Here is a 26,389-nt window from a genome sequence, read left to right as displayed (position 1 = left end):
AGGCTCTGCGGAATGCTGGAAGCTCCTGCAGCGCCCGCAGCTCACCCGGGTTCTCTAGGACCTGTTCTCATGGAACACTTCTCTCGGAGCTCACTCAGACCCACCTACCTCCCAGGGTGTCTGTTGTGGGGAGAGCAATGGAAAGGTTTTTGTAAGCAGAATTCAGACTCCTTCAGGTAGTGAAAAGCAGGGTATAAAAATAGGTGTACACGTATTAATATATACAGCGTCTGTCTCTCAGCATACTGGAAGTTGCAAGTCTGATGAACATTTTGGGAGTTCATCTTGTGACCTTGGGCTCCAGGTGGGGGTATCTATCTTGATGGGACCGTGGTGCAGTGTGTGTCCATGCATGCATTGGCTAGTGTGTTTCCAGTATCATTTGTAAACTATGTGCATGCAACTGTAGTCTGTATTTTGGTAAGGTGTTTGTGTGTGTGTGTGCACACGCGCACATGTACATGCATGCTCAGGAATGCCAGAAGAACCCATTCTTGAGTGGCCTTTGGTTATCTTGTCAAAGTTGTGGGGATGGTGTGAACTACTATGGCACCACAGGTCTACTTAGGATGTGTGTGGATATTAATACCATGTGCATGCAGGGGGTTACTGAGACTGCCTTTGGCTGCAGCCCTGCCTGCCTCTGCGTGCTGACAGAGTAAGGGGTGGCCGAGGGGAGGGGAGAAAGGCATTGTCTGGGACTGATCTGTGTGCTGGGCACGCACTCTGCTACAAGTGGGTCTCTGGAAAATGGCCGAGGGTGCGTGAAATGCCTGGCCCCCAGCTCTTTCCATCTTCTCTCTGCTCCGAGAGGGGAGGGGTTTCAGCCTGCTCCGGGAGCCCCGGCGGCGTCATTCCCCTCCTTGAGAAGGCCCAGGAGCATCTCTTGAGCCAGGAGCATCTCTTTGGGAATGGAGGTCTTTGTGTGCTCGGGCACCTTGTTTCTGCGGCTGGCAGAGATGGGTCCCTGCATTTCCCTTCCCCTAGCCTGGGCCCCCTCAAGAAACGTGCTTGGCTTGGCTTGGCTTAGTTTGAGTAATTTACTGTTCAGCTCCTCCCACCCACTCATGCCGACACACTGCCGGGGGAGGGGGGTGCGTAGTTACAGACGGCAGAGTCGTCCCTCTTCGCTGGGCTGTTAGACTCTCATTAGTAGATGCGGGGTACGATCAGGCTTTGAGGCTTGTCTTAAAAGAATAGCTTCCCTTTGCCACAGGTGAGCATGCCTGCCCTGATCTGTGGCAAGCTGGCCCACATTGCAGGCTTTTGCTGATGCCATTTGATAGAGGTAGTGAAGCTCTGGGACAAGCTGGTGATGCCACTGATAACATTTCTCTGGCTTCTGGATCCTGGGACCACTGCTTCAGAGCGAGAATTGTTCAGAGTCCTCGCATCCTTCAGGGCTGCACTGAACTGTCTGAGGCTGCTTCTGGGAAGCGCTGCCCCCCCCTTCTGGCTGCATGTGGGGTGAATTCCTTGTGCTTGTTTGGTATTAGGTTGGGGTGCTGGGGATTCACATAAGCTTCTGCCTGTAATTCTAGTAAGGGCTGGCATAAATTGCAGGCACACTTGTAGGTTGGTGATGTGGAACTCCACGCAAAGGGAATGACTGTGGAGTTCAGTTGTGCCTCAGAGGCCAACCAGAGACTCAGGGTATGTGCTTTTGAGAGTCAAAGCTCCTTTCATTGGGCATTAGTGATCCACTGGGATCCACCCTGCTGAGTGTCTGGAGTCCTTTTTAAGGACTTAGAGAGGAAGGGTGCATTCCCAGATGCTGAATAACCTGGTCAGTGCCCCTAACAGTGTGAAATGAGAGGAGGTTGGGAGTCTGTTGATATATATATATGTCTGACCCTTGGGGTGACGCCCTCTAGCGTTTTCATGGCAGACTCAATACGGGGTGGTTTGCCAGTGCCTTCCCCAGTCATTACTGTTTACCCCCCCGCAAGCTGGGTACTCATTTTACCAACCTTGGGAGGATGGAAGGCTGAGTCAACCTTGAGCCGGCTGTTGGAATTGAACTCCCAGCCTCATGGGCAGAGCTTGGGAAAGTGGCAGGATCAAAATGGTTTTCTGAAAACTTTCACACCTGATTGAGCTTTTGTGAAGAAACAAAGACAGCTGCCTATTCCTTCTATGAACCATAGATCCTGATTCCTGGGCCTGCCTGCCTCCTTGTGAGATCTGTGTTGTTTCTCCTACACAAGAATAATGCGATTGGCTAAGAGAAGAAGTAGTTTTCTCAAGTCTATCTTCTCTCCACATGATGTTTCACTTAGGTCGGCATGCCATTTGATCTTTATCGATAAAGTTAGTCTCAAGATATCAAAGAGGTCCACTGGAACCTGAAGGGCACGATCTCTTGTGAGTCAGAGCTCAGTTCATCAGATGCATTCAAGTTTATGCATATCCATTAGCTTGTTGCTTTTTTATTCACAACAGAAAGGCAGGGAGGAGCACAAATGAGAGTCTGGTTTGAAATAAAATCCAATCAGAAGAGTAATTAGTTCTGTCAGAGTGGGCGAGGGCCACCTCTAATTGCTGTTAGATAGGCAAAATAGGATTAGCATTGATCTAATGCACATATCTAGGTACAATAGAAAGGTACAGAGTGAAATGCAAGAGGTACAGTGAGAGACTATTAAGAGAGGAATCCCAGGTGAAAGGTGTAAATAGTCTTGAATTTGTTAATGAATTCTAATTCAGTGTTATCAGAGCTTTGGATTCTCCTTTTGAAATTCCTTGTCTGAGAAGAGTATTTTTAGATTAGCAGCCTGTAAAACTGATACAGGGGTTGTGGTTCCAGGTTGTGTCAACTAAGCCCATGCCAGCCAATTGAGGTCTTGTGAGAATTCTCATCTGGCTCATCCTTCTGTCAAAGGCATTTTTGCTGAATGAAATGTACCCTTTTCAGGTTTGTGTCATACAGCTCTGTGCAGGAACTCCATCCTCTCCTCTTTTCCCCCTTTCCATCTCTGATGAGCATGTTTGTGGTATGCATTGTGAACCCTGACACTAATGACTATTAACTGTGCCACACCTGATTGTTAATAAGGAATACCTTTTATGGTGGGACAGTGGGGTTTTTTTTTGATATTGCTGGGTAGTCTCACTTGTTAATTTTTGAACAAAATGCATACAGCCTTTGACATGAAGGAAAAGAGAGAACATTCCACTGGCAAAAGGGTGAATGTGAATTTGTCTCTTGCAAGGGTAAATGATGGAAATGTCTGCTGGGGGGGGGGGAGGTAGGAGCAATGTTCCATCTGGGGGTGGCCCAGATTTCCCACAGACACAGGTGCCTGGCCCAACACAGGCCCTGTTGCCGCTGGACAAATGAGGCTCTGAGTCAGGCCTGGAATGGCCCCGGACTGGTGCCGGCAAATCCCTCGTGCGGAAACCATCAGTGTGTCTGTCATGGGGCGAAGAAGGGAAGGTGATTGTAAGCTGCTTTGAGATTCCTTCAAATAGTGAAAAGCAGGGTACAAAAAACCAGCTCTTCTTCTGCTATGCTGTTCCCAAGAGTGGCCAGCCTTTCACAGCTCATAGCATGAAGTTAACAGTTTGTCTGTTCCCAACATCTGGAACAAACAGAGGTTTATTGAGCAGTCATGACTCCTAGCTGCTGTCAGTGGTCTGAGTGTTACTTTTGCCATTTCCACTGCTGTACATGCACTAACTGAGCTTCTCCTCCTTTCCCTGCAGCTGTACAGTGCCTGGACGGTGACAAGCCCTGTGAGAATGGTGGGACCTGTGTTGTGTACTCCAATGGGATCGCTGGATGCATGTAAGTGGTGCCTCAATAACACCTGGTGCTTTGAATCTGCCTGGCGCTGGGGAGGGCTGTAGTTGCTTGAGAAAACTTTGCAGCGGGGAGCAGCAACCTTTCCTTGTGGAATATTCATAGGCACTAGGATAATGGTGTGTGCGGGGGGAGGGGGCTGGGAGCTCTTTATAGGTTTTAGTGTGAGGTGAGTACTAATAGCACTTTAGGAAAGGGATGTGCGCTGTCCTCATTTAGCCGAGGTCAAGAGGCTGTGTCGGGGAGTGAGCAAGGACCGAAGAACCCTTCCCAACGGCTGCCTGTCTGGGCCTGTGGGGATTGGGAGCTCTTTCTGCTGACAGGTGCAAATTTGGCTCCCTCTGTGTACTTCTGAGGTCTGTGACGCTCTTTGCTATGGGCGCTCTGAGCAATTTGATCACACCATCTAAATGCATCCAATGTGGTGGACTGGGTAGAGTTCTGGACTTTGACTGTGGGATCATGGGTTTGAATCTGTTAGCCAGCCAGTATCTCTTGGCCTTAAACTACCTTGTAAGGTGGTTGTGAGGCTGAAGAACTGCCATGAAAGATGCCCCTGCATGTCTCGGGGGAAGGATGAGGGAGAGGTATAACAAACAGCTCTGTGGAATGGAGATGGGGGGGGAACCTACTTCTTGCTCACTTTGACTGTATTAATACAAGTTCATTGGGATATGATAAACATTGTCTGAGAGAGAACTTGTTTCCTTTGTTGGAAAGTTGTAAAAAGGATCAGTCCACAGGGAGGCTTGTCACCTCCATAGATCTGAAATCCCTTAGGTCTGTTTTCCACTTCCTGTAAGTAGTATTTATTTGACCTGGCACCCTCCTAAAGGGTGGGGAGAACAGGCATGTTGATGCTACTGCTAGGTAGGGTTTAGAGCTGATTCTGGCAGCGTTCTTTCTGCTTCTTTCATGTTTGAGTAACATGCTGCACTGGCAGAGTTTGCAGTGGGGAGCCTGTCTGGCAGATGCCCAGGACAAAACCATGATTGCAGCAGTAGGTTGCATTTGTGCCCAAGGTGTTGAGAGTTGAGTCACATAGCCTGAAAGTTTTCTAGTTCTGCCTCATCAGAGGTGGATGGGGTTATTTGGAATCGGGCTCCTGCCCTGACTTCCTTAAGTTGCCTTTCCAGCTAGCAGGTGTAAGAACCAATGCAGCAAGTTCCTAGCTGCCTGTGCTGGAATCCAGGACAGGTGGATCTGCCTGCAGCTGACACACCCAGAACAGGTGAATCACTGGGAGGCCTGATGCCTGGCCTGGATCCCTGGATGGGATGGGATAGAACACAGAAATGTTACCAGCCAGCTGTGAGCCCTGTTCCAGAGTCCACAGCCAAAGCGCCATTGTCCGGCCCAGAGATGGGCACGGAGCCAAGCCTCCCGAGGCTCAGCGATGCTAGTAGGGTTTCTGAGGAATTTAGAATGTGTTCTGCGAGGGATTTAGGAAAGAGGAAGAAAAGGGAAGGGAAGGGAGCTTCTGGCAGCATGGTCTGAAACCTGTTGGACAGGTTGGATGGGGAGACCTGGGAGTGCCCAGAGCTGAAGGGAAAAAAAACACCCTTCTCCCCCCCCCCCAAACACCTGCAAGGAGGCCTCTTACAGGGGCAGTCACTTTTTGGCTTCTGTGGTCTTGATGATGCCAAGAGGTGGACAGTGGGTGGTTCCCGTTTTGGTTTTTGCCTCTCTTTCCCTTCCATCCCCCCCCCCCTCTTGTGACCTGTCTTGGTGAAGAAGGTGGGGCTTGGATTATGGCTTGCTTCACTGGTTCCAGAGGGATGTGAATAGGCCTGCTTGAGAAACAGGAGGTGTAGCTACCACAAAGAGCAGGAACTTTATGCAGGGAGGCGGTGGGGGGGCGGGGACTTGGGTAGAGACCAGAATAAGACTTGATAAGTGTGTGTGTGTATTGTCTGAATAAAACTGAAATGAAGTGTGTGTGTGTGGGAGAGGGCAGGCAACCAAAAACCTTAATGGTCATGAAACAGAATACAGCTTCTAATTTGACATTTACAATATCAATTTGTGCCTCTTGACTTACATGTTTTTTTAAGTGTGTGCTTGTTTGTAAGGCGGACAGATGCAAAGGAGGATGGGACAGCTGTAACTAGGGTTATGCAGGAGTTACATCATTTGCACTTGATAAATCCCCCCCCCCCCGTGTCTGATTTCCTTCTGATTCTCAGAGAGCAGAGGAACAGAGCTTTACAATTCCTGGATACCTTGAAACTGAGGGGAAATGGATGTGGGGCTATTTTTGGAAAATTTGAGATACGTTTAGTACTTAAAACATATAAATCATCATATATAACATTTAGAGATGTACTAATAAAAAATATATTTTTGGATCCAGATATGAGGGAACCAAAAATATTTGTTTCCCCGGATTCCAAATATCATGTTGGCTTTTGGATCTGATGTTTTTTTTTTTTTTTTTTAGGATTCTGAGGTTTTTTGGCTCCATTATTCTCTGTGGGAAATCTTTCCAGGGGAGTTGGTGGGACTGTTTTTAAAGCTACCAGCACCACAATTGCTGCAGGGCTGCTTTTGCCTGTCCTTTAAATAACTGCCAGTTTTCAAGAGATTAAATTCTATGGACCCCTGAGCAAGGAGCTTTCAGCCATCCTTCATTAATTCCTATAGGGAAAAAAGGTAGAAAAAAGAAATGTAAAACCCAAGAATCAATTCCAATCTGTAACTCAAGAATCATTCAAAACAAACCGAAAGGGAACTTTGTTGCAAGCCTAGCAAATGTAAAATCAGAGAAATGAGCCAATGTACAACTTGAGAATCTACAACAATGTCAAACCTAAGAATCCACCGTAAAAATGCAAAGCCGCTCAAGCAAAGAATATAACTTTGAGAAGTCAACGAAAACATTTAAGACAAAATCAATCTGGTAAGCTGATAACAAGCTGGGAAGATGTCTGTCTGTCTGTCTGTCTGTCTGTCTGTCTGTCGGACCGGGTGGTACATAGTAATATATATTACTGATTTTTTTTTTGTACATGAACACACACACACACACACACACAGAGCACTTTGGAAATAAAGGAACAACCTTAAGTTTACCAGCCAAAAAAACTGAAGAAAATAAGAGTTGAAAACTAAAATTATCAATCTTGTATTAAGCAAAAGTTCTACTAATCTGGATTGTTTTATACACTGCAATTTAACCAGTAAACACAAAGCAACAACCTTCACCACCTGTTTACTTTCCTAGGACAATTTTGAGATTAGTTTACCTGTCACGAGGAGCAGCCCCACTTTCAATCTGCTTCTTGCTCTTAGAAAATGTTTGTCTCCAGTTTGCTTTTATTACATGATTTCTTTGGGCCAGTAGTATAATCTGGCATGCCAGGTTCGATTCTGCACTCCCCCACATGCAGCCAGCTGGGTGACCTTGGGCTCGCCACAGCACTGATAAAACTGTTCTGACCAAGCAGTGATATCAGGGCTCTCTCCCACCTCACAGGGTGTCTGTTGTGGGGAGAGGAAAGGGAAGACGACTGTAAGCTGCTTTGAGCCTCCTTCGCGTAGAGGCTCTTCTTCTTCCTCTTCCTTCCTCTTCTTCCTCTTCTCCTTCTTCTTCCTCTTCTTCCCAGCCATAGTAGCTGTAAATAAAATTACCCTCTATATTCTTCAAAACAATACTATCTCACACTTTTGTTTGTCCAATTAGAGCCAGTTTCTTCTGAAAAGGAATAATGTCTGATTCTAAGCTTCCATATTCCGTGTTCTGGAATGAAACAAACTTCTCTACTCTTTCACACATTCACTTGTTTCTTTTTGATTTATTAAAAAGTATCATACCCCATACTCTCTAGACTCTGTCCATGGTAACCGCTAATATAAAATCAATTTAAAATCATATGGCATATTAGAACAAGCTTTATTGTTTGACTAGGGGCCAAGCCCGTTGCATTCAGGAATACAATGGGCGCTAGATTGGGGTGGGGTGGGTTGAAAGAACTCTGTGGATGGCCTCTTCCTCCCCATAGGACCTGGAAAGGCTGAAGGCTAGAGGCCCCTGGGCAGGGAACTCACCGGCAGGGCCAGCTCTCATGCAGCAGGAATCTGCAGCCTCTGAGCCTTGGAAGGAGGAGGGGGTGGTCAGGAGTGCGGGATGGAAGGCGATTGGCTGGCTGCTGGACAGACAGGCAAGCGGGTTGGAGGAGGAGGCACTTAGGGGTGGGGCAGCCGCCCTGAGTGGGTGTTAAGCGCTGAGTGGTGCTTAAGCCAGAAGACATGCTCCTCCTCCAGGGCCTTACCAGAAAAATATTATGTGGAACAGATTTGGACTGCATTCACTTCCTCTGTCAAGGTAACATTAAGCCTGAATGTTAAGAACTGTTTTCTTGCTGGGCTGTTGTGTGTGCTCCCACTCCCTTCTTAGGCAGAGTGAAGGAATCCTGGTATCAGTATCCTAGTGAACAGAAGTTAATTTTTCTCCACTCTGAAGCTGGGATTAAAGCAATGTTAGTTTTAGATCAGTATTCATCCATCATGCTCTGCATTGTGTGAACATGACAACCATCAACGTTTGTGTAAATTCTGGTGTAGTGTCAGCCTAATGTGATGTTTGAATGCAGATTTGGTGTATATATTTCCAAGCTCAAACCAGTTTCCTTCACATGCTGAAGTTGCCTCATACTGTAAATAGAAAACATTTTTAGAGAATAAAGATAAGCTAACACAAACTATTAAAACCTAATCTTGAAAATATTTCCTTTAAAAGAGAAAATGTCTCATTGAAAAACCCTTTCTCCTCCCCTGGCTTCTTTTGGGCTTTAACATCTCTTCTCTACAGAGAAATAAATCTCACTAGAAATGTGTGCACCATTTCTACTAAAAGCATAGAAGCTGGAGTGGATTTATACACAAATTTCACCCTTTGTTTCCTCTTTCCTGTTTGTTATGCAATCTTTCTATAATAGTTCCAATCAGTAAAAGCAAACACACTTTTTGGGAGGGGGGAGGGTGCATGCTTTCAGACTCATAGACAAAACTAACATTCCAGTTTCATATACATATATATGGATATTATGATAACTGAAGAACTGAGTGGTTCCCTCCCCCAATTTATTTAATAGCTCTGTACCCCGTACAATAGATGTTTTTGATGGGGTGCTTTAAACTTGGTAAACTTACGTCATTATACAAGAGTTTGGCTAAGCATGAAACATTTTAGGCTGCTTTAGACTGCAATCCTGTGCTTCTCCTTCAAGATTAAACATTCTTCAAGCAAGAACTTTCTTCTGAGTGGACCTTTCAAAGACCAGGGCTTTAAGATTTTGGACTTCCACCATTATATTATCATAGAATCATAGAATTGGAAGGGCCACACAGGCCATCTAGTCCAACCCCCTGCTCAACACAGGATCAACCCAAAGCTTCCTAAAGCATCCAAGAAAAGTGTGTATCCAACCTTTGTTTGAAGACTGCCAGTGAGGGGGAGCTCACCACCTCCTTAGGCAGCCTATTCCACTGCTGAACTACTCTGACTGTGAAAATTTTTTTCCTGATATCTAGCCTATATCGTTGTACTTGTAGTTTAAACCCATCACTGCACATCCTTTCCTCTGCAGCCAACAGAAACAGCATCCTGCCCTCCTCTAAATGACAACCTTTCAAATATTTAAAGAGGGCTATCATGTCCCCTCTCAACCTCCTTTTCTCTAGGCTGAACATTCCCAAGTCCCTCAACCTATCTTCATAGGGCTTGGTCCCTTGGCCCCAGATCATCCTTGTCACTCTCTGTACCCTTTCAATTTTATCCACGTCCTTCTTGAAGTGAGGCCTCCAGAACTGCACACAGTACTCCAGGTGGGAGAGGGAGAGAGGGAAGCAGGGCCGCACATGCGCCATGCGCAGCCGAAAACGCGCATGCATGGAAGTGCAGCGCATGCACGTTTTTGGCTGCGCGTGGCGCATGTGCGCATGTGCGGCCCTGCTTCCCTCTCCCCCCCCTCCCACAGAAAGAAGCTTGATGGGCCACAAGCTTGCGGCCTGGGAAGTTTCTTACTGCGGGGGGGGGGAGAGGGAGCCGCAGCCCGGTGCCAGGGCCTTCGCGGCCTGGCACCGGGCAGCGGCCTGGTGGTTGGGGACCACCAATCTAGATCATTAATAAATATGTTAAAAAGTACCGGACCGAGCATTGAGCCCTGAGGTACCCCGCTACTCACCTCCCTCCAGTCTGATGAAACACCATTGACAACAACTCTTTGAGTGCGGTTCTCTAACCAATTCCCTATCCACCTGACTATCTGAAAATCCAGATTGCAGTCCTTCAACTTATCCATCAGAACATCATGGGGAACCTTATCAAAAGCTTTACTAAAATCCAAGTAAACGACATCAACCCAATTTCCATGATCCAGCAAACCTGTTACTTGGTCAAAAAAGGAAACCAGGTTGGTCTGACAGGACCTTTTGGAGACAAGTCCATGATCACCAAATTGTCCTCCAGATGTTTGCAGATCGCTCCCTTTAATATCTGCTCTATTATCTTCCCCGCAACAGAGGTCACACTCACTGGCCTGCAGTTTTCCAGGTCATCCTTCCTTCCTTTTTTGAAGTTCGGAATAAGGTTTGCTCTCTTCCAGTCCTCCGGGACATCTCCAGTCCTTAAAGAGGTCCTGAAGATGATGGACAAGGGTTCTGCAAGTTCTCCGAAAAGTTGCTTAAGCACTCTTGGGTGCATTTCATTCGGCCCAGGGATTTGAACTCATCCAGTGCAGCTAAATGCCTCTCAACAACCTCTCTGTCCATGTCAACCTGCCACCCAGACTCTATCTCTTGGCTACTGCCATCTCTAGATGTGCCTAAACCCTTTGACTTGTGGGAAAAAACAGATTTAAAATAGGCGCTGAGCCTTTTTGTTTTCTCTGCATCCTCCGTTAGAGTTTGTCCATCCGCACCCAACAGTGGGCCTATTGCCTCCTTTACTATCACATACAAAACCCTGCATGGTCTAGGGATTGTGGGCTGTACCACTGTGTTATTTTTTTTTTTTGCTGCATGTATTGGATTGTGGTTGCTGCATTGTTTTCTATTGATGTAATGCTATGTTTCTACATTATTATTTGCACTCTCTATCATGTCTAATATACTGGGCTTATTCAGATTTCTGTAATCCTAGTACATTGCTTGTTGGATGCCTCTTCATATTGAGCATTAATCAGCTTTGAGTCAATGACACAGGCTTATAAATATAGTGAAAACTTAAATCAATATTCCAAGATTGACTTTTGAATCTCTCCGTCTATTTGCTGTAACAATGGATTCATTATATGGTTGCATTGATGCCAGTGCTGTAGACTCCAAGATCAGGTACAGTTTTGTTGTCATTTTTAATATCTGGTAGTTTTGGGGAAAGTAGATTTTTTGTACTTGCGTTCCATAGGTGATCATGAAGGGTCTCTGTAATCAAGCTCCAGTATTTGTGCTCATAGTTTGCTTTCTGTTTCTTAGCTTCCATGTTCTGTTGAAAGGTAAAGATTAATTTATTTGCCATATTCATAATTCACCCTTCTTCTGTTGCTTGGGATTCTCTACAGATTTTGTTACAAGATATCTACAGAAATACAGTTAAAAACACATAATGACACAAAGCAAAAAAGCATTAGCAAGAGCATTAAGATTAAAATTGAACCCTTATAAAATCACTTGAAGAATAAGGCAGGAAAAAAACAGCAGACAGTGATAAAATGGCAGAAAAACAGTCCCCCTAGTTTGACATTAAAACCAATGCCCATTGAGAGGAACTGACTGCAGACATCATTCACGTAAGAGCCTGTCTTGAGTTTCCCTCAAGAATAAATTTAATGAGAGTCCGTGTGCGAAGAAAAAGAAGGATTTTGTAGCCCTTAATGCTTCAAAACACAGAATTCCTGTTTGTATTTGAGCACAAGAGGGCCAGCTATCTATGCACCTCTCTTGTCATATGGAACTTGTCATATGGAACTGTATTTCTTGGAGTTCTGACTTGTCAGTCTGTGAAACATTAGCAGCCATGCTAGTCATTTTCTCTAGGGCTGAAATAGTCAAGTTTTTTGAAGGACTCTTGTGACCTCGTTGCATACTTTGGGTGAGTTCCCTCCCATCTTTCTAAAGGCCTAATTTGTGACAGGCTTGAAACTTGTGGCTTGATTTTTGACTTTCAATACGATTGCAGTGACAGGTTTTCATGTGTAGACCCATCAAAGTGCACTTGACTAATTTAGTGTGGAGGAATACCCTGTGGTGCACTTGGTGAATTATAGCTAACTTTTAGTTAGCCCTTTCTGCATTGCTTATCCAGCATTTCCTGGTTATGTTGCCACTATTACAGTTTCTTCATCTATGGAGCCCTTTTAGAAAGATTAAAATTTCCTAGGTTTAGCTGCTTAGTAGATGAAGCAGTGGGCTAAATTCTACACTCCCCTCTCCCTCTATTCTGATATATGGGATTTAACCTTGCATTGGCATTACATGTCCTGCAGTGCAGACTCTTCACTTTTAAAACAGTTGACACTTGTCATTTTCTTAATTTAAAAAATTGCTAGAGTACAAAAAGAAATTAAGCATATATTCATGCTTCCTCACCCTAAAACCCGCTGTAACTGAGAAATACTCAGCTGCAGAAGGGGACTTTGTGTCAGATTGGAATTCTAGACCCAAGTTTCACATGCTAGGGCTTTTTTTGTTAGAATAATTGTTGGTACTTCCTTGCTGTTTAGTCCTGTAGGGGTTATGGATTACCTGGCATTGCTTGTTGCCATTATAACAAATGATGGATTGCAGGAGAGCTGAGAAGTTGAATGTGGAGGTTCAGTACAGTTTTAGGCATAACGCAGACAGAGGGCGAGTGAGTCACTTGTTCTCCTCTTATCCATACTTCCTGTTTAAGATGCAGAAGGGAAATTGTGCATCACTCCTGTGATGAAAATCATGAATTATCCATGTGGAGCTCAGACAGTATAAAGAGGGATACAAGTTTCCCCTTTGGCTGTGAATGCAGGAAGCACGAGAAGAGAGAGACAGTGCCATTCTAAGCCTTCTGAACTCACTGTCTTCACTCAACTTTGAAGAGTATAACTGCTTAAGAGTTACTCCATTACTGTGAAGTTACTCCTTTTCCTGCTGCATCTGAAATAACACCTAGTTTTCTTTCTTGCTCCATTTATTGGGGATCTGGGCAAGATGGCAGGATCTTGTTTGAAAAAAAAAAACTGTTAGAAGTTGCACATAGATTTGTTCCTAGAAGCAGGAGATCCCAAACTCAGAGATTTCTCTCTTTTTTCCCCCTTTCTCTGGTATAATGGCAACAAGCAATGCTGGGTAATCATTCTTGCTGTTCAAGTGATATTTGCAGTTCTGACACTTGGAATTGCTGCAGCTGGCTTTGAAATGAGCAAAAGAAGGGAACACTGCAGACCTTCCACACAAAGTGTCATGGAGGCAACATTTGTCTACTCCTATGAGGGATTGTTACTACTGGCCATTGGCTTTCTATTAATGTTGGTTACCTGTTTTTGTTTGGGGATGCATAGCAAGTAACCTTTACCTATATGGATGTGTGTTTTGGTTGAGAGGGGGGTACACGTGTTCTGTTTGATTATTAAGGTCTTTTCCACACAGCAACACTTCCCTGTGGGGTTACCAGCATTGCTGTTACTGCCGATGTCTTTTATCATTACATTTTTATACTGCATCCTCTCTTGAGTGGTCTTTGATTTGTTTACAATAAAACATTTGACAAGAACATACCTTAAATATGCATTTAAACACTGGCTAAAAATACAATTGCAATCAAGATCTATAAATCAATAAGTCTAAGAACAAATTCCTAAAAAGTAATCCAGTCAACAATTACCAGATACAGTCAGTGGGCAGTTACACAAAGTTTAACAAAAGGCCCTGCTCCCTTCATTTTGTGTGACCCAGTCCCTGTGGTGGCCATTTCCATCCACACACTGAGGGAGGAATTTTTCTGAGGCGTGTTTTAAATCTGGAATGTACGTACTACTACTTTGATTTTAGCAACATGTTTCTTGCCAATAATGTTTTAATCACTCAAAAAATCCCCCTGGTGGCTTATGGGGGCTGGATGGTTATTCTGTGGGAAGGACCAGAAAGATCCAGTCTTTCCTACAGCAGAAGGATTGTGCGGGCAGGAGCACTATCCTGGAGGAGGGTTGGGGGAGAATAGAAAGAAAAATAAAGCCTTTTCTCCTTACAAGAAATTCTTAACTGTAAAGCTTCTGACTATTCCTTGAACTAATGTTTATCACTTTCAAGTAGTTATAGGAATCACCTCGAACTCTATGGTAAGAACTTCCAGTTAGCAGACATGGCCTTATTTTTCATTGCAATTTTTCTTCCATTGCTGCTTACTGCAGCAGTGAGCAACAGGACCTAGGAGTAGAGTATCCCCTGGCGCCCGGGGCTTGCAACCTATTTCCCACTACTTGGCAGCCAGCCCAGCTTTGCTGTGATCTTTCCTTAAACAATGCAGCAAAGCAAGTTTGGAAAAGATTGCAAAGTCAAGGAAGACCCCGTGGTGAATGGAAGCATCATGATGCTATTGGAAAGCAGGAAACCGGGCCCCCATCCCAGTGGCATTGCATTTGGGTCAAATCATCCATCTGGAAATGGTATTAGTGTGGTCCTAGCATGTGTTCCAAGTACTGGTCTCACTTTGCTTACAAAATTTCAGTAAATGTTTCCAGCTCCTGGCTTGACAGGATAGAGCCCAGTGTCTTCCATGGCACATGGAGAAAAGCAAGGTTCTAGAAATTGTGAAGGTGGTACCTGAGACGAGGACATGTGAGCCCATCAGTACTAGGAATAAACCCGGGAGTCCAAGGAAAGAATCTGGGAAGCTGGAAGATTCTCCTCTGCCCTGTGGGTGTTCTATGCTGATGACTTTATTCAAATTCTCTTTGGTGAACTATGGTGGGAAAAATTGCTTTCTTCTTGGATTGGATGGGTTTGTGAATGTCTTCTGTCTGTAGTGCCCCCAATAGACTTCAGACATTGGATTCTGGCATACAAGTTTTAGGCCTGCTAGTGCTGCCTGCACAGGCCTGGGGCAAGGGCTGAGTCACAAGGTATTGAGTGACATGCGCAGACAAAGTTGGTGATTCACTGCCTCAGGGGAGAGGTATAGAAACTTGAGTTTTCCTCCCCGGATGTAAGCACGCAGGGACACGATGCCGAGGCTTGGCTCCCACTGCTGAAAGCAGAGGCTTTCTTCTTTGGGACACCTAGCTGCCCCTGGGGTCGTAAGTGAGATTGTCCTCATACTGCCCAAGGTTCAGAGGGAGTGTTTAATAGACAAACAAGGCCTTACTCATTAGCACAGTGTGATGTTTGGCTGAATATCTATGCACTTCCTCTGTACCATTAACATTTTCCTTCAGTAGGATGCAAAGACGCCCCATCAGTCACCACCCAGATATGGACTGACAGACAAACATGAACAAGTGTATTAATTTTGCTCAACCTAATGCTTCCCAAGGGCTATCTGTTTTTTTCTTGGGGTCAATATATCCGGTACTAAAATCATGGTTTGCTCTATCTGTCTCCCAGAAAGCCCCCTCTCTCCTTAGTCAAGTGGAAGATACTTCTTCCCTGGCCATTCGGTCCTGGGGAAATGCACTGTATTCAGTCTTCCCAATTATCTGCTAGGACTACAAGGAGTTGTGCCAACAGTCTCTGGTCTGGGTTCTTACATCATAGCAACTGGTTGTCTTAAAAACATCCTCTATCCACAAAGCTTTATTTTTAAGTCCTATAAATGCAACCCAGCTGGAAGAGGAAAGCAGGCATGCCTGCTACATTTTGTTTGGGACTGAGGGTATCTATAAGGGAAGGAATTTGAATATGATGTAGGAATTTGGGTAGACTTTGGGGAGGCTGACTGAAGGAGCTGCTGTGGTTTAACTATATGGAGGAGCCGAACTGTTTTGAAAAATAGTTCCATTGTATAAGTGGGTGCAAGGTTTGCTGGGAAAAATATGTGTGTTATTTTTGTTGGTACTAGTTCCTCAGGTAAAGTATTCAAACTTCCATTTATATGAATTTCTGTCATTTTTCCTTTTTAAAAATACCATATGGATTCCATCTAGAAAAGAGCACACTTCTGGTAGCTCACACAACAGGGGCTAGATTTATTTTGAGACAGAATTCAGCGTTTGGGTAAGTAAGCTCGAGTATAGTGATGCAGTTGCTAAAGAATGGATCAATTACATATGATGGCCAATCCTAACAAATATATATATATGAAATAAATTTGAACAGCAGACTTTTCTATCTTACTGTTTAGGGCACGCACAGAATTGCTGTGGCTGGTTCTGGGTCTCATATGATAGTCTTACAGTTTCTGGATTCTGGGGTGTGTCTTCTCTTCTCAACCACCATGTTGATGCTGGGCCCTTTCTCTGGGCTCCTCCTACAGGCTGAAGGTGGAGATGTCTTTCCATGCCTCCCTCTGGACTTTCAGGAAGGATCTCTCTGGTTTCAGGCAGAACTCTCCACCTCTTAACAGTTTTCAATTGTCCCAGGTTTTCGCTTTTTCTTTCTCTGGTTCCCATGGCAACTGAGTCTACTCAGCAGCCTGCTTTTTACTCTGGGTTAACTTTTAGTTGGCTACTTCTCACACAAAATTCACAACACATTCTTTAGATTTTGGCTGCTGAGAAACTTTGGTCAGTTGACAAATCCCCACAGCATGGCTGGATTTTTTGCCCAGTAAGCTGTCTATTTCATGTGACAGCAGAGAGGTGTCATGTTGGACATTCCTGTTCCTTGTCTGATCCCTCTTTGGACTGCAAGGCCTTGGCTGCTGTCTCCGCCAGTGCCCAGGACTAGTTGTTCAGGCCTGGGCTGAAGAACAAACAGGCTTTTTATGTTGCCATGGCAATGGCAAGCTGTGGGCAGAGAGGGGTCTGGGGAGACCGCATTTACAGGGGCCGCCTGCCGAGTCTGGATCAGGAGATGCTTTGAAAGAGTCCTAGATGGCCAGGGATTATGGAGGGGAGCTGTGTAATCCCCACACAAGTCCTCCTTGTGCCACCCATCACTCCTGGAACCAAGTTAGTGGAGTGGCAAGATGAGCCTGTTGGCAGCCGGTTGCCAGATCCTCCCAGAGTGTATTTGAGTTTTATAGAAAAAAGTACACCTGTATTGGATATTCTTAAGTAGTATTGGGTTGCCTTTCCAGACTCAGGCAGCATTTTCCCTGACTGTATTTTTTAATGTGTGGGCCAATGGGAAGTTCTTTCCACCTACAAACTTGGTGTTGTGATTAAGACCTCTAATCTGGAGAACCTGTTTGATTCCCCCCTCTTCCACATGGAGCCAGCTGGGTGACCTTGGGCCTGTTACAGTTCTCTCAGGGCTCTCTCAGCCTCACCTACCTCACAGAGTGTTTGTTGTGGGGAGAGGAAGGGAAAGAATTGTAAGCCACTTTGAGATACTTTTGGGAAGTAAAAAATGGGGTACAAAAAATCCAGCTGCTTCTATGTACTGTGAAAATATTCTAGTGGATGAAAAGCAGCTGAAGCAGCTGTTCCTTTCCAGAGACCAAAGGAGATGTCCCCAAGTTCCCACTAGTCACTTCCAGGAAGAACTGACAGAATTCTTGTTCATAATTCTGCTCATGCAGCTTGCCTGGGTTCTTGAGCTGGGTTTTGTAGGGTGAGGGAACAGGGCTTGCTCTTAGAAAGGAAGTTGGCATTGAAGGGATTCTGAGGGGATGGGTAGGGGTAGTTCATTGTGGGAACCAGGAGTTATGAGAAACAACTAGGACAGGGATCCCCAGCTTTCTTGAGACTGTGGGCATTTTTCGAATTCTGACATGACATGATGGGTGAAGCCACAAAATGGCTGCTACAGGAAGTGGCAGACTCAAAATTGCTGCCAAAGCTTAGCTTTAGTTACCCAGTGAAGATTCTTGTGCTGTGGTGGCAGCTGCTGCCAAAGGAACATTTTTTAAAAGTTTGCTTAGCTGATCAAATCTCCAGTGGCCAATCAGACGTTTTGCTGATTAAAACCCCCCTCTGACCCTACCCACTTTCTAAATATACTTGGTGAACTCCAGGAAGGATATTGGTGACCACAGTGTTGGGGACCTCTGAACTAGGAATTCATCCCCAGGCTACTGGAATCTCTACTCTCGTTCTCTGGAAAATAATATTTTGTAGATTGCTTTAAACTTTTAGGGTTAGGCATTTGTTTAACAGGATTCTGCAACTGCTACTGTATTCCGTATTTAGACATACTGAACTTTTGGATATAAGAATTACGTAGGCTCCAACATACATTGTTCTGTTCTTTAACATTACTATTATCATCTATATACATAGAGTAATTCATATTTCTGACAATATGCTGAAGGTTCCAAAGACTCTTATTGGTGGAATCTCCCCTCCCCGGGGCCAATTGCTGTGCTTGCTCAGGATTCCACACACCCCTCCTCCAGGCCTACTGTGGAAGAAGCCCCTAACTGTGGGGAGGGAGGCGTTTCTGAGAGCAACACAGGGGAGTCTGTGGGCATGGGCGTGCTTTCCTTTTGAGGGGGGAAAGGTTTCCCCTTCTGCCTAATGGCTGGCTGACAGGGAGCCCCCAGAAAAGCCCCTTCTCACTTAAAATACCTCCGTGGCCAGCCTCACTTTTTGGAAGCAGATGCAGCCAAGCCCTGCATTTCTCTTCTCCACAACTCTCTGAACATTTGAGGCCTACCATGCAAGGTTGTTGTGCAGATGAAACTGGATGCTGTTGTGGAGGTTCTTTTGTCTCCTGTTTCACCTGCAGATTAACTCTGTGCAGTAGGCCTCAAGTGTTTCATCTCCTGTATGGGAGGCCTTAAATATTTCTTCTGCACAACAACTCTATCCACCCTCCAAAGTAGCCATTTCTGTCTGGAGATCTGATCTTTATAGTCTGGGCATGAGCTGTAATTCCAGGCCCTCTCCAGACCCCATCTGGGGGTTGGCAACCCTGAGTTGGAAATATTCTGTGTGGTTTGGAGGTGGGACTGGTACTATGCCTCAGAGTACCCCCATCAAAGCAGCCATTTTCGCCTGGGAAGTTAATTTTTACAATCTAAAGATGAGCTGTAATTCCAGGAGCTCTCCAGGCCCCACCTGGAGGTTGCCTACCCCTGGGTTGGACATATTCCTGGAGGTTCGGAGGTGGGACTTCAAAATTGTGCATTGCTTCAGAGTCCAGCATCCAAAGTAGCAATTTTTGCCTTCACAGCTGATCATTATAATCTAGAGATGAGCAACAATAGTAGAGATGATGGTAGAGGCTTGCAAGCTGAGGTTGGGATGGAGTGGTGCAGGTGTGTCCTGCCTGGGCTATGGGTGTTGGCCAGCCCTTACCAGCAACTGTTTGTATTCTGGGGTACAGACAGACAGACAGACAGACCAACATGGGTCCTGTGAGTCCAGAAAGTGTGGGAAGATCTAAATAAATAATATTTACAGCCTGAAACTGTAAATGGTGAACAAGTAAATGGCTGGAGAGACATAGGAAGTGATTTTTCTCAAGCTTTGCCTGGTAAATAAAAATCAGTATTTGCCAGGAAGGTCCCATGAAATCAAAGGCATAACTGGCCCAGAGTTAGCTTTACAGGAAAGTAGACAGTGAGACTTTGAAGTGAACTAGGTGACTTGGGATGGGTCGGACACGACATTGCACCTAACAATAACAGGTGACTTGGCCTTGTGGACAACAACAGGAACTGCAGTTGCCAGCAGTAGGCCTCAGGCTTCAGAATGGCAGACATCACCAGCTGAGCAACAGACTGTTCTAGCCAAGGGGTTTCTGTGGCCATGTGCATTCCTTTTGAAGGGGCACATATGAGGGGGGAGAGCTTTCCCTTCAGCCTAACTGCCTGGAGATGAGCTTTACTTTCAGGGGATTTTCAGACCCTACCTGGAGGCTGGCATCCCTAAACCTCAGTGGGATACAATGCTACAGAGTCACCCCTTCAAAGCAGCCATTTTTGCCTGGGGAACTGATCTTTGTAGTCTGGAGATGAGTAGCAATCCCAGGAGATCCTGGAGGTTGGCTGTCCCTGCTCTGGAAATATTCCTTGAGGTTTGGAAGTGGGGCCTCAAAAGTGTGTAATGCCTCCACGGCCACCTAACCAGCCATATAGCACCCCCTGACCTATTTTAGGTGAAGGTAAGGTTGCCAGATTGGTGTAGGTTCATGTGCTGGAATCCCAAACTACCTAGGTGCGCATAAACCTGACTGAGGTCAAGTTTGCTGTGCACAGAGGACCTTCGCTTAGGGTTGCCAGCTTCCATACCATGAGCTAAAGCCTGTTGCATCACTGAACGCAACGGGCTTTACTACTAGTACACAATAAAAGAAGATACTTAAGCCATTCCATGGCAATGATAGATAAACTGGCCACAATGACTGTCTAAATCCAAACTAATTTTTGGTCCTACATCAAGGCATATATGCATTCTCAGTGTGTTGGCAAATGTCCATTGGTGCAGCAGAACTCCGTAGCTTGTTATATGTATAAACATCTGGTCCTTCTTTCAGCCACACTCAATTCCTGCCTTCACCCAATGTTTTGCTGATGAAATTTCATATGGGTTGGAAGTAGTCTTTTCTTAGATCTGCCTAGAATTTGCTGGTAAGAGGAAATGGCTGGGTAGGAACCTGACAGAAAGCCAGTATTTAAGATACCTATTTTCAGCTTGGCAAGGGGTGACTGTGGGCAGATACATTGGCAGATGACACACACAAGTGGAATACATTAGTGAGAGAGCTGTCTTTAGGGAATAGTTTCTCAACAGAGGAAAAAGTGGGTCACTGTGTAGAGTCCTTGCTTGGGTGGGGTTCTTCAGTCCTACAAGGCTGAGTGATCTATTAGAAAGGGGAGCATGGAGCCAGGTGAAAGTTCAAGCTAACTACTCTTTGAATTAGTTCATCACCTAGGTGTGGCAGTCCCTGTATCAAATTGTCTCTTTCCTGGGGCCAATGTGTGTTCTCATGACACTGTTTTTTTTTACAATTGCTAGTGCTGGTGTAGTTTTAGATCAGAGCCCATGGGAAATGTATCCATGCGTAATCCTCTTCTTTCCCGGCGTTCTGTCTCAGATTATTTGGCCTATGCTCCAGCATCACATAAGAGCTTTTGAAACTTTAATTCCACTGCCTGCTGTCTGCTAGAGAGGTAAATGTAGGCAATGTTCAGCAAGGGAAATCTGAATGCAGTCTGAAAGTATTAGGCTGTTGCCTGGGCATGTTCCTTTCAGAGGTTTCCAATGCTAACTACAGTCCTCCACATAACTTCTCTAGAGATGTGTTTTCTCCTCTTGTGGTAACTTGCTCCCTGCTATTCCCCCCACGCACTCTCCTTGAAGGTTGCAGGGCTTGGCCCTTCAGGTTCCAGAGTGCCATCAGCTTACTGAGATCCTAGGATGAATACTTGGTGCCATCTATAAATTCTCCTCTTCTGTCTCTTTTCTTGTCAGCTGCCAGCCTGGTCTGATTGGAGACCACTGTCAGTTTCAGGATCCTTGCCACCTGTCAACCTGTGCCAATGGGGGATCATGTGAGAGCACCCTGCGTGATGGTACTGTGCATTACCAGTGTACCTGTCCCAAAGGCTTTCGAGGTAAGGACTCACAGAAGTTGTGGAAGTTTTTTTTTTTCTCCTGGTGGAAATCTGATCCCGTGGGGGAGGTCTCCAGGGTGGATCAGTACAAAATGCTGGTGATACTTGGGCTTTCCACGGAAGACCTACCATCCTTCCAGGCCCAAGGTTCATTGGATCTTCTGTCTCCCTTCTTCAGGTCAGGACTGCTCCATGCTGGATGCCTGTGCCAGCAAGCCATGCCTCAATGGTGGCCGCTGTACTAACTGGAATGGCCGTTACAACTGTACGTGTCCGCCTGGCTATCAGGGCCGCAACTGCCGGAGTGATGTGGATGAATGTCGGGTGCCTGGCCTGTGCCAGCATGGGGGCACTTGTCTCAACACACCGGGCTCCTTCCGCTGCCAGTGCCAGGCTGGCTACACAGGGCAGCTCTGTGAGAGCGTCTCTACACCCTGCGCCCCTTCTCAGTGTCTCAATGGGGGCACCTGCCGCCAGACAGGAGAACTCAGCTATGAGTGTGCGTGCCTGCCTGGTGAGTGAACAGCTTGTGGGATTTGTGTGGGAGTGGGAAGGAGTGCTGGGCAGGCAGATCCTGTGCATGAAGATCCCTCCGGATGGTTGGGTGATGGTGAATGATCGTTGGAACACACGCCTGGCTTATTTCACTTGGGACCTTGTTGTGTGTTTTGTTTTTCTGTTGTCCTGGCAGGAAGCTCATAGGAAGCTGTTGAGTGCTTTGGTGGGGCAGGAAGGAAGCAATCCGGGGGAGGTGGGAAGAATTGGCAGACACCAGTTGTAGTTTCTGAAGCTGCAGCTTTGCCTGTGTGATCCAGAATGCATTGGAATACCGGGCTATTTCTTTCTGCTTTTCTGACTGGAGATCTGAAGAGATAAATGGGTCCCAGAAAGAGGGAAGGAGAGCTCACTAGCTCTGTTCCAAATTGGATTTGTTCATTGCTGCCCCTGTGGTTCAGCTGCTGGAAAAGCTTGAACATGTAATTTCAAAACCTTGGAATATTATAGATGGGTTATTGGGAGTTTCTGGAATTTGCCTTTTCATGGTTACCAACCTGGTTAAATTCTCTGTCCTCAGGCTTTGAGGGCCACAACTGTGAGATCAACATTGATGACTGCCCAGACCACATGTGCATGAATGGAGGCACATGCGTGGATGGTGTCAACACCTACAACTGCCAATGCCCTCCAGAGTGGACAGGTACGGACATATCAGTCTGAGAGCCTGAACTGGGTTAAAACCATCTAGGGTGAAATGGGGGAAAGGGTGTTAATGGTTTAGGTGGGTGCGTCATTTCCTTTCCTTGGCCATGGTATGCTGACAAAATTTCAGCCTCCAAGTCATGAGGTCTGGTTGGAGCACAGGTAACAAAAACAGGTAATTAAAATCTCCTCCCTGCAGTTTTGAAATTGACTTTGTCCTACCTGTGAATTGGGAGCTAATGTCCTTTGTAGACTGTAGCAGAGCAGCTACAGTCATTTGATGAAGTGGAAACTATTTGTACCTGCACTAACCTCAGGGTATTTTAAGGCAATGAAGATCAAAGGGAGCTGGGAGGATGAGGGAGGGAGAGAAAGAAGGAGGCACGGCCCAGGTTGGTAAGGTTTTTAACACAGACAGACTTAGCCTCTGTTTGGTCCCCTAGGCCAGTTTTGCACTGAAGATGTGGATGAGTGCCAACTACAGCCCAACGCGTGCCACAACGGGGGCACTTGCTTCAATACAGATGGAGGCCACTCGTGCGTCTGTGTCAATGGCTGGACGGGAGAGAGCTGCAGTGAGAACATCGATGACTGTCAGATAGCGGTCTGCTTCAATGGTGCTACCTGCCATGATCGTGTGGCTTCCTTCTACTGCGCATGCCCTATGGGCAAGACAGGTAGCTGGTTTCTGTCTTGCATAATGGAACACCTTTGTGTGTTTGTTCAGAGGATGCGTGGCAGAGTTTAGAAGGTTTGGGCTGTGGGGTGAAAAGAAGACAATGGATAGATAGGATATTGGGTGATGTGAATGAGAATTTCTTTCTAAAATAGAAGGAGATTTTGATGCCAAAGTGCCAAAGTCTATATTGCTTCTCCCATGGAATTCCTTCCCATGTGTGTTTGCTGCTGTTATGTGATTGCCTCTCATGGTTTTACTTTCATCAAGGCCTCCTCTGCCACTTGGAAGATGCTTGTGTCAGTAACCCTTGCCATGAAGATGCCATCTGTGACACCAATCCAATGAATGGCCGTGCCATCTGCACCTGTCCACCAGGCTTCTCGGGAGGGGCCTGTGACCAGGATGTAAATGAATGCAACATTGGTGAGAATAATGCACCTCTCTCCTTTCTGCAAAATTAGAGGGGAAAGAAAGGCAGGAGGCCCACTACCCTCCCATTTGATGGTCAAGGGGTAATTGAATTGGGCCCTGGCTGGCTCTGTGGGTTGGCATCTTAGCTAGTAAAACAGTTTAGCTTAGCTGGAATTCCTTTCTCATTCCTTGGCTGGGTTTATCCTTGAATTGAACATGGAGGGGACATCATTTCTGGCCCAACCATGTTTACTTTGGGAGCTTTTACCATCTCCAGGAGCCAATCCATGCGAGCACTTTGGCAGATGTGTGAACACAGATGGATCCTTCCAGTGCCAGTGTGGGCGTGGCTACACAGGCCCACGGTGTGAAACTGATATCAATGAGTGCCTCTCCATGCCTTGCCAGAACGATGCTACATGCCTTGACCGCATTGGCGAGTTTACCTGCATCTGCATGTCAGGTGGGTTCCCTAAGCATCTGCCCCTGGAGCAGAGTATCTGAGGTGCAGTATCTGGTTTAGTGGTTGTTGGAGGCAAGGTGGGAGGAAGGGGGAGATGAAATGAGTGGGAAGGGATTGGCAGACATGCAGCTGAATGTGGATTTCGAAGTCCTGGGATCAAATCTCTGCTGCGGGTGGACTTACTGAGTGAGCTAAGGCAGTTATTTCCTTGCTCCGGTTCACTGTCAGTAGCCTATTCCAGGGATGCTTGTCAAGCTGTGAGACCACCTCTCCCTCTATACCCCCGCTAGAGCTTTACACTTTATTAGAGCGAACCTCCTGCTGATCCCTTGCCTGAAACAAGTTCTGGAGGGCCTGAGTGTCAGCTTGGTGTGGTGGTTAAGTGCGATGGCCTCTAATCTGGAGAGTTGGGTTTGATTTCCCACTACTCTACATGCAGCCAGGGATGACCATGTGCTAGTTGCAGTCTGTTAGAGCTGTTCTTATAGAGCTGTCAGAGCTCACTCAGCCCCACCTACCATACAGGGTGTCTCTTGTGGGGAGAGGAAGGGAAGGCGATTGTAAGTTGCTTTGAGACTCCTTTGGGTAGTGAAAAGCGGGATATAAAAACCGACTTCTCTTCTAAACTTGAGTTGTTCCACCAGGTGCCTTCCATTGTTGGCTTCCTGGTCTACCCACTTACCCACCTCAAGTGATTTACCTACAGACTGTCGGGTTCATCTTTTAAAATTAAGATGGGATTCGTTTTTAACAATTTTACCTTAATATTTATTCTTGTTCATCACTGTTAGCCGCTCTGAGTCCACTGTGGAAGGGGCAGCTCATAAATAGAATTTGTAAATAAAATAAATAAGAGAAAAGTGTATGGAGCAAGTATGTTTGTGGGAACTGGCACTTTTGAGTCACAGAGTGTAGATGAAACAGAGTAGCTGTCATGGTGATGGCCCTGGTGTTGGAAGTGGTCTAACCTGAGTCTCCCCTGCTAGGCAGGTTAGGTGGCTAGCTCTTCTGGCTTAGATGGGAAGTGCAGTCCAGAAGAGTCCAAGCAGAGGGGCTGTGCTGTTTAGAAAACTAGCACTGAATGCTGAGCTGTTCATGAAACATACATATATCATGCTGGCATTTTCTTTCCTGCCATCTTATTGGGCGTTGCACTGTTTGTCCTTACTTTAGGCTCACAGCCTTGAAGAGGTCCTCAAGTACAGTTATGGGGATCTGAGATCTATCGGGAATGTGTGGGATGGCTGTGTGGCTGTCCCTGTGGTGGCTATGCAAGAGGACAGGGGTGCTGGGCAAATCGGTGCAGTGTTCATACATACAGACAGTGGGAGTGCAGCATTGTGCCTGGAATATTAATGGTGGGGCTGGCCTGGCAGGCTCTGTGAATGGGCTGTGCTTTGTGCTTCTGTTACCCCATATGGGGAGGGACATTCTCCTTGCTTGCTCACTCATAGGCTGATGCTGGCTGTTTTGTGAAAACCTGGGGGAGGGGTGGGTCTGACTAGCTGGGAATGACTTTGGACTAGTGATTAGGAAATTAGGTTTCCATGTTGCCTTTCTGCTCGGAGTCAGCACTGCAACATCCTGAAACCATTCTGATTAGGATGCAGGGAGAGATGGGGAGCACTCAGTCTAGAGCCGTGATAAGTGGCTTAAGAAATTAGGAGGCGACATGCAGTGACATGGCAATGTTCCCTCCTAGCTAGTCCTTTCCTTCAATTGCAAGCCAAGATGTTTTTGACTGGGCCATTAGCCATGCAAATCCATGCATTAGTGCCTTGTCTTTGATTCTCCTTTGCCTGTGCTGTGAACTGCGGTCCTCACGGTCCATAGGTCCCCACAGTTCTGGCTGTCCTCTCTTCTTTCTCAAACCTCTGCACCAAGACAAATAAAAAATGTCAGCAGCCTGTCCCGAGCTCCTCCGTGTGGCCCCATCTCCCCTGTTTTCACTGATGCAAACTCTAGGCCTGCATGACCTTTCAGGACTCACCTCCTGCCTCCCTCCTGTGGTCACTGCAACCTCTGACACAGTTCCCAGCTCTGGTTAGTTTCTCAATGGGAGAAGTATCTGAGTAGTTGCCCAGGGGCTTCCCTTTCTCTCTCAGCCATCCTCAGTTTGGGCTCCATGAGAGCTCTCCAGGGGCTCCTTGGCCTTTCTCCTGTATCCTGCCTTAACAGAATCATAGAGTTGGGAGGGGCCAT

At 46.1% G+C, this 26,389-nt stretch overlaps 1 protein-coding gene and 1 long non-coding RNA gene across 2 annotated transcripts in view; one reads left to right on the top strand and one right to left on the bottom strand.

Annotated features, from left to right (window-relative positions):
- NOTCH3 (notch receptor 3) overlaps positions 1–26,389 on the top strand; it is a 76,673-nt gene that overhangs the window by 12,150 nt on the left and 38,134 nt on the right. The window contains exons 2-8 of the mRNA XM_077327410.1: positions 3,706–3,787; positions 21,292–21,434; positions 21,613–21,948; positions 22,510–22,632; positions 23,078–23,311; positions 23,581–23,736; positions 24,002–24,187. Of these exons, the coding sequence (XP_077183525.1) occupies positions 3,706–3,787; positions 21,292–21,434; positions 21,613–21,948; positions 22,510–22,632; positions 23,078–23,311; positions 23,581–23,736; positions 24,002–24,187 (1,260 nt within the window). The remainder of the gene's footprint in view (positions 1–3,705; positions 3,788–21,291; positions 21,435–21,612; positions 21,949–22,509; positions 22,633–23,077; positions 23,312–23,580; positions 23,737–24,001; positions 24,188–26,389) is intronic.
- On the bottom strand, positions 11,136–16,857 carry LOC143832670 (uncharacterized). Its single transcript, XR_013229348.1, has 2 exons — positions 16,122–16,857; positions 11,136–11,285 (listed from the first exon to the last, which is right to left on the bottom strand). It is a non-coding gene; the product is annotated as an uncharacterized LOC143832670 (long non-coding RNA).

The sequence above is a fragment of the Paroedura picta genome, chromosome 3 (assembly GCF_049243985.1).
Source record: "Paroedura picta isolate Pp20150507F chromosome 3, Ppicta_v3.0, whole genome shotgun sequence".
NCBI classification, from domain to species: domain Eukaryota; kingdom Metazoa; phylum Chordata; class Lepidosauria; order Squamata; family Gekkonidae; genus Paroedura; species Paroedura picta.
This window is presented reverse-complemented; position numbering and strand designations above follow the sequence as displayed.